Source organism: Diabrotica virgifera, chromosome 7, assembly GCF_917563875.1.
Source record: "Diabrotica virgifera virgifera chromosome 7, PGI_DIABVI_V3a".
Taxonomy (NCBI): domain Eukaryota; kingdom Metazoa; phylum Arthropoda; class Insecta; order Coleoptera; family Chrysomelidae; genus Diabrotica; species Diabrotica virgifera.
This window is the reverse complement of record NC_065449.1, coordinates 190226255-190238871: the sequence shown is the minus strand read 5'-3', so window position 1 is coordinate 190238871 and position 12617 is coordinate 190226255. Positions and strand designations below refer to the sequence as shown.

Here is a 12617-nt window from a genome sequence, read left to right as displayed (position 1 = left end):
GCTCTTATTTAAGATTTTAAAGTAACCCCCCACCCCACCTCCGTAGGGAGTCGTGTTTGGTGCCATTCGATAGATTTTTCAAAAATATTTAATAAGAGTATTTTACAGTTTTTCGATCTGATGTTCATTTCGCGAAATATCGCGGGATTCGTATTTAAAATATTAAATTTACCCCCACCCCTCTCCGTGAGAAGTCGTGTTTGATATCATTCGATAGATTTTTAAAAAGTATTGAGCACATATTTTTTAGTTTTTCGATCTGTCATTCATTTCGCGAAATATTCGCTTTTTTCTTGTGAAACTTTGGGACTCACCCATTTCCTTACGCCCGGCTTAAATCGTCAGATTTTTGAAATATACACTCTTTTGCATGTACTTAACTTACCTTATCTTAATCTGACAATTTCGAGTTTTTTTAAGGATAGATTTTTTTTTCGGGCCCCCCTTAACGAACTCCCCTGTGTTAAGAGCCAATATATGGTAGAGGTACATCTGCAGGGTACCAGGTTTCTTTCCATATGCTAATTAGTATGGTATAGTTAGACCCAAACCCAGACATCCAAAGTGAAAGTTATCATCCAACACCAAATTGTTCTATATGGTCCACATAATGTTCAGAAAAAAGTCACACCATTTTGAGCGTCGGGTTTGGGGGGGAGAGGGGGGAGAAATCTGCAAATTCGTAGTTTTTTACGTTTTTCGTCAATATTTCTAAAACTAAGCGGTTTAGCATGAACAACCCTTTACACAAAATTGTTCTACATTAAATTTAAAATAAAAAAGGCCCTATGCATCACCCTTCTTTTATTTAAAATTTAATGTAGAACAATTTTGTATAGAAGGTTGTTCATGCTAAACCGCATAGTTTTAGAAATATTGGCGAAAAACTTAAAAAACTACGAATTTACCGATTTCTCCCCCCTCTCCCCCCAAACCCGACGCTCAAAATGGTGTGACTTTTTTCTGGACATTGTGTAGACCATATAGAACAATTTGGTGTTGAAGTATAACTTTCACTTTGGATGTCTGGGTTATGCCATCTTTTGGATCAACTATACTATACTAAATCTGACGCGCTCGAGTAACTGCAAAAATCCCCGCTTGGGCTCCCCTACCATTAAAGGTCTACATTCTACATCATAGAACGTTCTGAAACAAAACTAGTTCGCCACCAGTGCTGTTTACAGGTTTTTGACATGCTTAAGCCACCAAGATATGTGGGTGAAAACCCTTTAAATTTAATACATGAATTATGAGGCATCACAAGACTTCCTACAGCATGTGGTTGATTTGTCCGGAGGTTAGATCATCACATTACGGACAAAATTAGCAACTCTAGTTGTGGGAATTCCTGTGACGTATTATATCTAGGAATATTTTAAACATCATTTTCAATTTAACATAATAATGTGTATACATTCCATAATTGTATATTCATAATATTCAGGTTTCACCCACATATTTTGATGGCTCAATACCCAGGCAACCAAATAACAGTTACAAAACGTTGAAAGGACGTCATAATTATCACCAAACCACGTCAGTTTATCACGTTTTTTCGACGTCGAAAGTCACGTGAATTTGTCCCACCACAATTGACGTCACTTTTATCACGTTTTAAGTAGGTGATATCAAAAAAGTAGTTTTTGGGTCGTTTTTATTTAGATTTATTTTCATTTTATAGTTTTAAAAATACACAATAATTATTCGTATGGGCGTTGTTGGTATTACAATTTTTACATTAACTGTTTTAAATAGCCCAAAGGCTATAAAAGTAAAACCAAATGAAAGACTCTCTAAAATACATAGAATTACAATACAATGCAACAATGCAACATATGTACCTATATAGAATTTATTAACAAATTATCCAGCATAATATCTTAATTTAACGCTGTACATTAAATCAAAAAGAATCATGAACAACTCATTGTTGGGAATACCTGTATACAGTAGTACATGATTTTAACTACATTAAACTTTTTATAAACTAATTTTTAAATAATAAATAGTTAGATGTATCTTACCTTATCAAGGGTAAATATTATACCAGGAACGAGGAAAAACAGCCAAAATCTTGGTGCACCAGTAAGTCTTGCTAAGCCATGAATTAAACATAATATGTAGAATACAATGTACAAGCTATGAGTAAACCAAAAGAATTTATATGCTTTTTTTCTTATCGTTGGATGAGCGAATACTATTATTATGCACATTATGATGAATAACAGTACCCCGGTAACACCTACAAAGAAAAATAAATTAATATATATATATATATATATATATATATATATATATATATATATATATATATATATATATATATATATATATATATATATATATATATATATATATATATATATATATATATATGCGATTCTTTTAATGAATTTTGCCCGAATACTAATTCTGGCTTGTGTTTTATACATATAAATAATTGAAAAAGCACGCACATTCATGGCCAAGTAATCTTTTAGGTTTACTTATTGGTCACCGGCTTTTGGGTAAGGTTGACGGCATTTTTATTCAGAATTAGGCATAAAATAAATTTTGTATTAGTTGTGTTAAGGGTGGTTAATAGTTTACCACAAGGGGTTTGTACGTGAACTATTAAAAATATTCCTGTAAATGTTTTATTTACAAATTACAATCCTGAGATAGTTACCTCCTATTCGGAGTCTTATTTCTTGTGTAGGGGAGTGTAGTGTCCACAAACTTGTCTTATTGCGGGTTTTTAAAATTTGCATGGTGAAACACTCCTCATAATTGGCGTATGCAATACATATTCTTACGTTAAACGTGTTTTACAAAAAAGTATTTTGTTTAAATTATATGTTATTTTTAAAGGAATTTTAATAATACCTGTAATGGTTTGAAACAGCCAAAACGTAAATCCTGGTTTATAATCAGATGGAAATCGTACTTCACTGGTCAGACACTTTAAATTTTCAACTGGTTGGGTGGAAACGTGATAAAAATTGATAATATGCCCTATTGTATGTAATATCGAAAAGAACAAAGCAGTGCATGCAGCTATCTTATGAAACTGTATATTTGCATCCAGAGGGATATACTGCTGAATGGCAAAGTCCTTTAATTTTGTTATTAAATTCCTGGACATAGTTAGAAGCAGCATACAATAGCAGAATGAAAGGGATGCCGCAGACCCTCTCGTTATTGCGATACCAACACCCATTATATGTCTTAAGTCTGCATGTTCAGTCATAAAGGAATAATCTAAAAAATTACAAAAATAGAAGTAAAAAGTATTAAGACTGAGTTAATAAACAGTAAATACACTACTCCAAGAAATTAACGCATCATCTTAAAAATGGGTCATTTGTCCGATTTAAGTGATTTTTTAATATGTTATAGCTTTATTCTTTAACACTTACTTTTTCGTGTCTGGATCCGACTACAGTTTTTCTGCCCAATATCGGGCCACGTCTACACCCTTTGCATTTGCGAGCCATAAATCATCGAGGGTGCACTGTGATGGACAAAGTCTGCATAATCTCAGGTGCTCCACGCTCTGTATTTCCCCACATTCACAAAGTGCGTCGTTATCTGTCTTGATGCCCCATTTAATGAGGTTCTGTTTTACAGGGGCAACACCTGTGCGTATGCGGTTGAGTGTCCGCCAGGTTCTCCAGTCCAGGTTCATTCCATTAGGTCGTTGGGGATGTAGGGGGAACAGTTCGGGTGGTTCGACGCTGACATTTCTCATAAACCTTTTCCTGGATTTAAGTCAGCTAGTTCCTGGCGGTTCGTCAAACCCGTATAATTGGTGCCTGTCATCGAAAGTTTGCCTGAACTTCTCCACATATTGTGAGGCGCATCTACGGTCGTCTGGTGATGCGAATCCAGCTGCCCGGTACAGTAGGGCTAGAGGGGTAGGCTTCATGCAACCGGTCATTATTCTACATGTTTCATTTAACGCCGTGGTGACTTGTTGAGCGTGTCTAGATCTACCCCAAACGGGACAAGCATATTCCCCTGTTGAGAAACATAAGGCCTCAGCTGTTGACTTTAAGACCTGAGGGTTTGCACCCCACTTGCTCCCTACAAGTTTCCGGAGAAGGTTGTTTCTTGTAGAGACCTTTTGTCTTGTGCTCCGACAGTGGAATTTATACGTAAGTGACCGGTCTAGTATCACTCCAAGATATTTGGGCCTATCAGTATGTTCCAAGCGTTGTCCCTCCCAAGAAACATTAAGTTTTGCATGCGCCAGATGGTTGTTGAGATGGAATGCACATACTTGGGTTTTTGTAGGGTTTGGTTTTAATGAGTTTTGTTTGTAGTAAGTTGACATCATGTTTAAAGCCTCTTCCATTGTGGACTCCACTTGTGTGAGTGTTTTCCCCTTAACGGCGATACCAAGGTCGTCAGCGTAAACAAAACTCTCAGTCTGAGGGTGCATTGGTTGGTCGTTGGTGTAGATGTTAAATAGGGACGGCGCCAGAACGCTTCCTTGAGGTAGGCCATTTTTTTGGGTTCTCCATCTGCTCTTCTTTCCAATTAGCACAACGTAGAAGCGTCTATTACACAATAGTGATCTAATGATATTTACCAGGTCATAGTCAAGCACAGTGTTATAGATCTTAGTTAGCAAGGTTCTGTGGTTTATAGTATCATAGGCCGCTGTGAGATCTATCAAGGCTACTCCCACTATCTCTTTCTGTTCAAATCCCTCCTCTATGTACTCTGTCAGGTTCAGCACTTGGCCTGTGCATGATTTACCTGGTCTGAAGCCTGCTTGTTGTGGGATTAATTTTGCATCTAATTTTTCCTGGATGCGGTTCAAAATGAGGCGTTCATACAATTTATACAAATGACATAGCAGAGATATCGGACGGTAGCTACCCGGTAGTTCAGGGTCTTTCCCGGGTTTCAGAAGAGCTACTATTTTTGATTTACGCCACAGTTTCGGAATCTGGTAGGTAGAGCGACAGATGTTAAATAGATCGAGCACCCATTGTCTCGCTTTTTCCCCGAAGTGTTTTATCTGCTCTGTTAGGATTTCGTCCACCCCAGGTGATTTTCCATTTTTCATACAGTCAATACCATTTTTGAGCTCTTAGATGGTAAATGGGTTTCGCAAGAGAGTTGTTTCCTGGTCTTGAGTTCTTATGATATTTGGCGTTTTGCAACGATGGTTTGCTTTGCCATTTAGAAGCAGTTGGTGGGCTATCTGATTTGGCGTTATTGCACATGGCTCTTTCATCTCTGTGGGATCACCATTAAGTTTTTTGATCATATTCCAAGCCTGCTTACTACTGTGCGTCATATCCATTTTACTTAATGTCTCGCTCCACCGTTCTTGTCTGGAGGCGCTTAGTATTTGCTGCAGTCTCTCCCCTATCTCTGCCGTAACTTCGCTGAATGGGTCTTTACTATATGCTTCGGTGCACTTTGTCATAATGTCTTTTGCTTCGTCATTCAGACCAGATATGTAATGTTGTTGACATCCTCTGAGTATATGTTTACATGAGGTTCGTTTTACAAGTTTGATGAACGCATCATAGTTTTTGGGGATCGGGACTATGTTTTTCACTTGTGTTTCCAATTCATCAGTATATTTTTCCCAGTTAGCTTTTTTGAAATTAAACCTTCGTTTGAAAGTGATTTTGGGAGCTTTTATAGCGCTATATAAGGTTATTCCCACGGGCCTATGTTGTGTCTTTGGTATAGGCTTATATACCTTTCTAACGCAACGGTCCTCTAAAGACATGCTGATGAAGGTGAGATCAGGGTTGTAACCTTTCTTCCACACTTTGCTCTGGAACGAATAGGGCAGTTTTGGGTCATGCAGCAGTGCCAGGTTGTTTTGTTCAGCCCACGATTCCACAAGATCTCCATTTTTATCAGTTGAAGCGTAGCCCCAATGAACATTATGACTATTAAAATCCCCGAGAATGAATCTGGTTTTTTGAGAAGCGAAATTTTTTGGAGGGGAGAAAACAAAGTCTCTCCAGGGTGGTTTATACACAGATGTCACTGTGCAGGCTCCTATTTCGACGGTCAAAATTTCAATGTCGTTGTAACATGTTTTTTCTGCTGATGTTACATCAATATCTCTCCTTACGAAGATGGCGCTTCCGTGTTTTGCACTTGGATGTTCAATCATAAGCTGCATTCCCTCGACGCTAGGTCTACGTGCTGATATGTCACGGTGAGTCTCTTGTATACATAATATATCACACTTGTGGGTTTTACACAGTTCAGACAAAATTTCTTGTTTATTACAAGTAATACCCTAAATGTTTATGGTCATCATTGTCAATGTAGGCTCTGATAAGAGCCGTTGATTCTCGTTTGTTTCTTCGGATCCAGTGGTGGAAGGATTGGCCGCCCGAGGGGCGTTTCCAGGGAGCGCCAGTGACATTTTGTTCTTATAATATCACTTGCGTGGAGGCTCCTTCCGTGCTCCCCTATTCTTTAACAATATCGCTGTAATAATATTGTTGCTAGACAGGTAAATTGTCATTATATACCGGGTGTATCAATCAAACTGTGATTTTGTCTCAAAGTTCGCGTCACCCTGTGGAATATTCTAGCATTTATAAAATACTGAAATTAAATCCAAACTATAGCCTCATGTTTTCTTAACATTCTGGTTTTTGATTCATTTGCTTAGGTTGGATAATAAAAAAGTTAAGTAGTTTAACAACTAGCCATGTTCTTCATAAGTCAGAGTTTTTCTAAATAAGTGCGACAACCTTTAAGGGGCAATTCTGCATAAAAAAATAATGACAGTTTGCTTTATCAACATATGTCCGCAAATATTTCGTTTCCGAGATACGGTATGTTAAATTTTTTCTTACAAACTGACGATTTATTTATAGCCACAAAACCGGTTGAGATATGCAAATAAAATTTGGTGGGTTCTAAGAGGTAGTTATTGCACATTTTTTGACATACAATACGGGTAATATGACCGATCATATTACCCGTATGAACGCCAATGGTGAATATAAAATTCTTAATTGTATGTCAAAAAATGCGCAATAATTACCTCTTAAAATTCACCAAATTTCATTTGCATATCTCGACCAGTTTTAGAGCAATAAATAAATCCATCAGTTTGTAAAAAAAATTCAACACCCCGTACTTCGGAAACGAAGCATATGTTTAGCATATGTACAGCAAACTGTCATTTATTTTTCATGCAGAATTACCGCTTAAAGTTTGTCGCACACCCTGTATTGATGAAAAACAGCTAGTTGTGTAAAGTACCTAACTTTTTTATTATCCAACCTAAGCGAATAAATCAAAAAACAGAAAATTAAGAAAACATGAGGCTATAGTTGGGTTTTAATTTCAGTATTTTATAAATGCTAGAATATTCCACAGGGTGACGCGAACTTTGAGAAAAAATCACAGTTTCATTTTTAGAGAACCTAAAATAGAGACATTGGACCCTGTGTCCAGTAAAGCTAAACAAGAATGTCCTAAGATAGATATTTCAAGTTACGGACGATTATCCTTGTTTTTACGAACAGGTCAACATCAATAAGAGAAGATAAAGGATTTCTTGTAGAAACTACAGAAGAATCACAATGTACATAATCGATTAAAGTTGTTCTCTTTTCGGGTAGTATTTGCCGTTCTGTGGTCTTTTGTGGTATTTTCGCGCATGCGAGCGCCAAAAAATTGATGCCTTTGAGATGTGGTGCTGGATAGGAATGCTGCGCATACCATGGACAGCTCATAGGACAAACGTTTCCATTCTAAACCAACTCAATATTAAAAAAAGGCTGTCCACAATATGTCTGCAACGAATTCTGCAATTCTTTGGTTACGTGCTCGCAGAGGTGACGACAGTTTGGAGAGATTAATCGTTTCTGGAAACGTTCCGGGGAGAAGATCAAGAGGACGATCACCAACTAGATGGTCAGACCAAATAAAGAATTCAGCAGGAAACTCATTCTGCGAAGCTCTTAGAGCAGCTGAAGATAGAGACCAATGGAGAAACATTGTTAGGAGTATTGGAAGAAATCACGATCCTCAGTAATGGGGAAACGACAAGAGAGAGAGGTCTTTTGTCTTTCGGTGGAGGGTGAGATGTTTGACTGGTTGAGGCTTGGGCCTCCTGACTCGAGAAACTGGTTTCTGGGTCTTGAGGATTTTCGATAGTATTCCCTGTATCTTGATGAGGGGCGGCTGCCAGGGACGATCCACCCCTTCTCTCGTGTCCCGAACAGAATTTACACTCAAATTTACGGACTCCTTGACGTCCACAGCCATAACAAAACAGACCTCTAGGTTCAGAACAGTCATAATACCCATGTCCCGACCGATGACAATTCCAACATGTAATCCTTGAGTTGAAAACAGATACGTTACCAGACCGAGAATAATTTGGCCTACCAGAATAGGATGATTCCTGATTTCTCACATTTGAACGATTGGCTTTAGACACTGTGTCAGAGGACCATGACAAAACCTCTTCCAACTTCTTACATTTTTCGGTAAGATCAGCAATAGACGGAATGTCTGTAAGTGCCAGACTGGAGTGATATGGTGGCAACAAATTTGTCAAACTGTGATTTTTGACAATGACAATTTACCTGTCTAACAACAATATTATTAGAGCGATATTGTTAAAAAATAAAGCTTTAACATGTCAAAAATCACTTAAATCGAACAACAGATTTAGGAAATTCGAGACATCAAAAATACCCATTTTTAAGGTTGTGCATTAATTTTTTGGAGTAGTGTAATAGCAATAAGCAAATAATACTTACGTATAAACCTTTCAACGAATAACAAAATTGTTACTACATAAAATAAAAATAAGTAAAATATATTCTGTCTGTTTTCTTCCAAAAAGGTGACAAGAGTATCCCACTTCAACCTCAAAAAGTTTTTCTTATCTTCTAAGCTGGGCTCTACGTGAAAGCTGGTCATTCTGGCTACATTTGTTGAAGTATCTAAGAAATTTTGCTTCGCTCCTTTGCAATCGAGACCTATCGCTATAAAATCGCCTTTGTATTCTTGCATTAATACTTTAAAATCACTATATGTAAGGTAATATTTATATTCCAGACCAGCATCCTAAAAAATATAAAGTAAGATTATCACCGTAAAGAGAATGGGCACCGAGAACGATATCGGCAAATTATCATGGAAGCTACCCACGCCTAAAATTTGGGCACGGTACTCAAAGAAGATCACCGTAAAATATGTAGACGTAAAATATCTTACCTGAAACATCCCATCTATAAGTTCCGTGACGTGATCATCAGACAAGCTTGTCGTTCTCGCTATCTCTACTAGTGACCTTAACATATCTGATAGCTCTTCTTTATCTATTACTCCATTTCTATCGTTGTCACACATATCAAAGATAATACGAAGCTTGTCTTCTGTAGCACCTCTGGAGAAGAGTACCACAGTATCTAAAAACTCCTGAAAGTATAAAAGTTCGGTTAATATTTGAAGCCCTGTCCTATGTGTGAGTAAACCATTCAATTTCTCTATAATATAAAGCTTTTTTAAGTGATAAATACTAGTAAAACGCCAGAAATAGACTATTTATTGCCACATTTGTTTTGAAGAGTATTCAATGTGTAAGTCTGGAGAGCAATGGATTTAGTGCCAAGAAGATTGTTGTTTATCACTCTGAATATTGCTAGGAATAGGTGTTACGTGTATTACAAATGTAATGATTCTTATTAAATAGAGAAAAAACTCACCTGAAACGATATTCTACCATCTTTATCTTTATCAACTATATTAAACATTTTGGTAACAAATACGGCATCGGGTTTCATCCCAAGAGCACTGGCAAATTCGCTTTTGGTCAAAGACGTTCTCATCACCGTCACCACTTCTCCGTCCATGTTAGAATCAGATCTTCTCCGTCTTTCTCCAGGTCTTAGGCCAAACGTTAAGGCGTAAGCTTCGCGGAAGAAATGTTCCAGCTTCTTTTCCCTTCTTTGACGTGTTTCTGCCTTCGCTAGTAGCACTTCTCTTACTATCTATAAATAAAATAAATTAAAACTATTTATAAATAAATTAGGAGGGCCGGCGTAGCCGAGTGGTAGTGTGCTAGGCTAGCGTGCCGGTGGTCCGGAGTTCAAATCCTACCGCCGGCAAGAACAACTAGACATTTTTAAAATGTTTATAGGCCCCAGGTCGACTCAGCCTGAATAAAATGAGTACCTTGGGTAAAACCAGGGGTAATAATAGGCGGTTGAAGCGTAGCACTGGCCCTGTTACCTTCCTTGTATACCGTAGGCCCTAGATATAGCAGACTACCCTGCTATACTCCCAAAGCCACGTGAGCGGTATAAAACGGGAGACTATTATTATAACTAAATTAGGAATCTCGGGAATCTATAATATTAAAATTGAAGATTTTGAAATTGAAATTGAAAAACACATTCTAAAGAATGTTATAGAGAACTACTCACTCAGCGATAGGAGTAACTGAAAATGTGTTTAAAGTAACAAAGGAGGAAATTCTTCAAGTATGCAGCAGTAAGTATGGCAGCAGACAGGCCAGTTTCTCTGTGGTTAAATTGTACGATTTCGTTGGATGCATTGTCACACGACGATCAAAATTTTTGCCAATTAGTCGGATTCGACAAAATTGGATGACGCCGCAGTATCGTGAGTGACCGGCTTAAGAACGAGAAAATTATAAAAACTTTGAAAGAAAACCAAAGTATGAAAGTATCGAGCAAAAAAGTTGAAAATGTCAAAAAAAAAAGAAAATCTTTTAACTTAAAGACAAAAATGAAAATATAGTCTCAGATAGACCAGTAGAAAGTTTCTATAAAACATTCTACCTACCTATCAAAATCAAGTTATTCCACAGCTCATCGAATAGCCAATGCGAAAGGTACAGAATGTAGGATCGGACGATATACACAGTAGGATATGCTCTCATTCTCGCTCAAAAATATGAAAAATCATAGAGCTCCAGGAGAAGATTGTGTAGTTATTGAGGCAATTAAATTAGGGGGTCCAGTTCTGATTTGACGAATTTAAACACTTTTAACCTATGTCTGCATAACGAAAACATCTCAAATAAATGGATAAATTATGCCTTGAAAACTAAAGGCCCATTAACTTACTGAACCAACTATATAATGTCTTTATTAGAGCACTGGCAAACATATAAAACTCGATTTCTATCGATCGGAACAGCAAGATTTCGATCAGCCCACGCAAAAAATAGTCATCTGCAGTGCCTAAAAACTCTAGCCAAAAAATCTATGGAATATAGTAGACATCTGGTTCTTATTTTTCTGGACTTCCATAAAGCATTTGGTAGTGGAAACAGTCGCTATCTTAAAAGCCCTAGCAGAAAGCAAAATAGGTTTGAAAATATTTTTTGAAATATATACGAAAATTCAACAACTGTAAACTTCATTGCATTACTAAGAAGATAAAAATTGGTAGATAGTTACTTTATCGATTTAACTATTTATGATACATTTAAATAATAAAAGTGGGACTCAAAGGGTGTTAATATCGATGGACCGAAATGGTATCACCCTTCAGAGTTCCCAAAGCTTCATGTACCTAGGCAGAGAGCTAAATAGTCGGCTAGACCACTCAAAAGAAATTAGAAGACAGATTGAAATACCAAGGTCTGGTTTCATGAATATGCGTAAAATGCTCTGTAACCCCAATCTATCAGTCACAATAAGATTAAGAACACTAAAGTGTTATGTGTGGTCTCTATTACTATATGGCTGTGAGACCTGAACATTAAAACAATGTGAATTTAGAAAAATTATTAGAAAGATGTAAGGCTTTAGGTAATATTAGAAGGCAAAATCGAAGGCAAAAGGGGTATACGAAGAAAGAAAAAATCCTGGCTCAGAAACATCAGAGATTGGACCCACACGACAGGTAATGACTTAATTCATCAATCCCAGAACAGAGAGAAGTTTGCCATATTGACCGACAACCTCAATAGAGAAGGCACTTCCAAAGGAGAAGGAGGAAGTTAAATCATCTTCGATATGCCGATAATATTGTTCTGATACCAGACGACTTACGAGATTCCAATGTTTTTCCACCTTTCAATATATCCTATCTATTGTCTTTGAACAGCAAAAATATATATGATTGTTTAATGAAATTTATCTGTGAAACTAAAATTAACCTCTAAACTTATTAATCCTGATAATTTGATATATTATGTAATGTACATATGAAAGAAGAAGAAGAAGAAGATGTATAATGGAAAAATGTGGTGAGCAACTAGGATAGTCCATAGCGGCCAGCTGCAGCTTTTGAACTAAATAGAGAGCTGTGGAAGAGTTTGCTATGGAACTCTAAAAACCTTATTGCCTGCTTTATGTATGAATAGAAAACAAAAAAGTTGTGACTGGCTAATTGACACACAGGTCTATATCATAAAACAAAAAAAAAAAAAGAGTTATACTACAACCGTTGATTGATAAATATGTATACCAGGTATATTTATCTATCAACGCTACAACAACAACAGTAAGTAACACAGAGTCGGTTTAAAGATAAACTATGGGAAAATAAAAATGACGTCGAATCTCGTTCCCAATGAGCTGATAGAAATCGAAAAAGTAGTGGAGTGTATTTGGGCCACGAAATAAGATTATCGCGTGAAAACC

The 12617-nt window shown here is 36.9% G+C and overlaps 1 protein-coding gene across 1 annotated transcript in view; it reads right to left on the bottom strand.

Annotated features, from left to right (window-relative positions):
* LOC114326347 (dual oxidase) overlaps positions 1–12617 on the bottom strand; it is a 276211-nt gene that overhangs the window by 30054 nt on the left and 233540 nt on the right. Inside the window, exons 10-14 of the mRNA XM_028274683.2 lie at positions 9705–9989; positions 9214–9417; positions 8754–9063; positions 2869–3243; positions 2028–2245 (exon numbers count right to left, since the gene is read on the bottom strand). Of these exons, the coding sequence (XP_028130484.1) occupies positions 2028–2245; positions 2869–3243; positions 8754–9063; positions 9214–9417; positions 9705–9989 (1392 nt within the window). The remainder of the gene's footprint in view (positions 1–2027; positions 2246–2868; positions 3244–8753; positions 9064–9213; positions 9418–9704; positions 9990–12617) is intronic.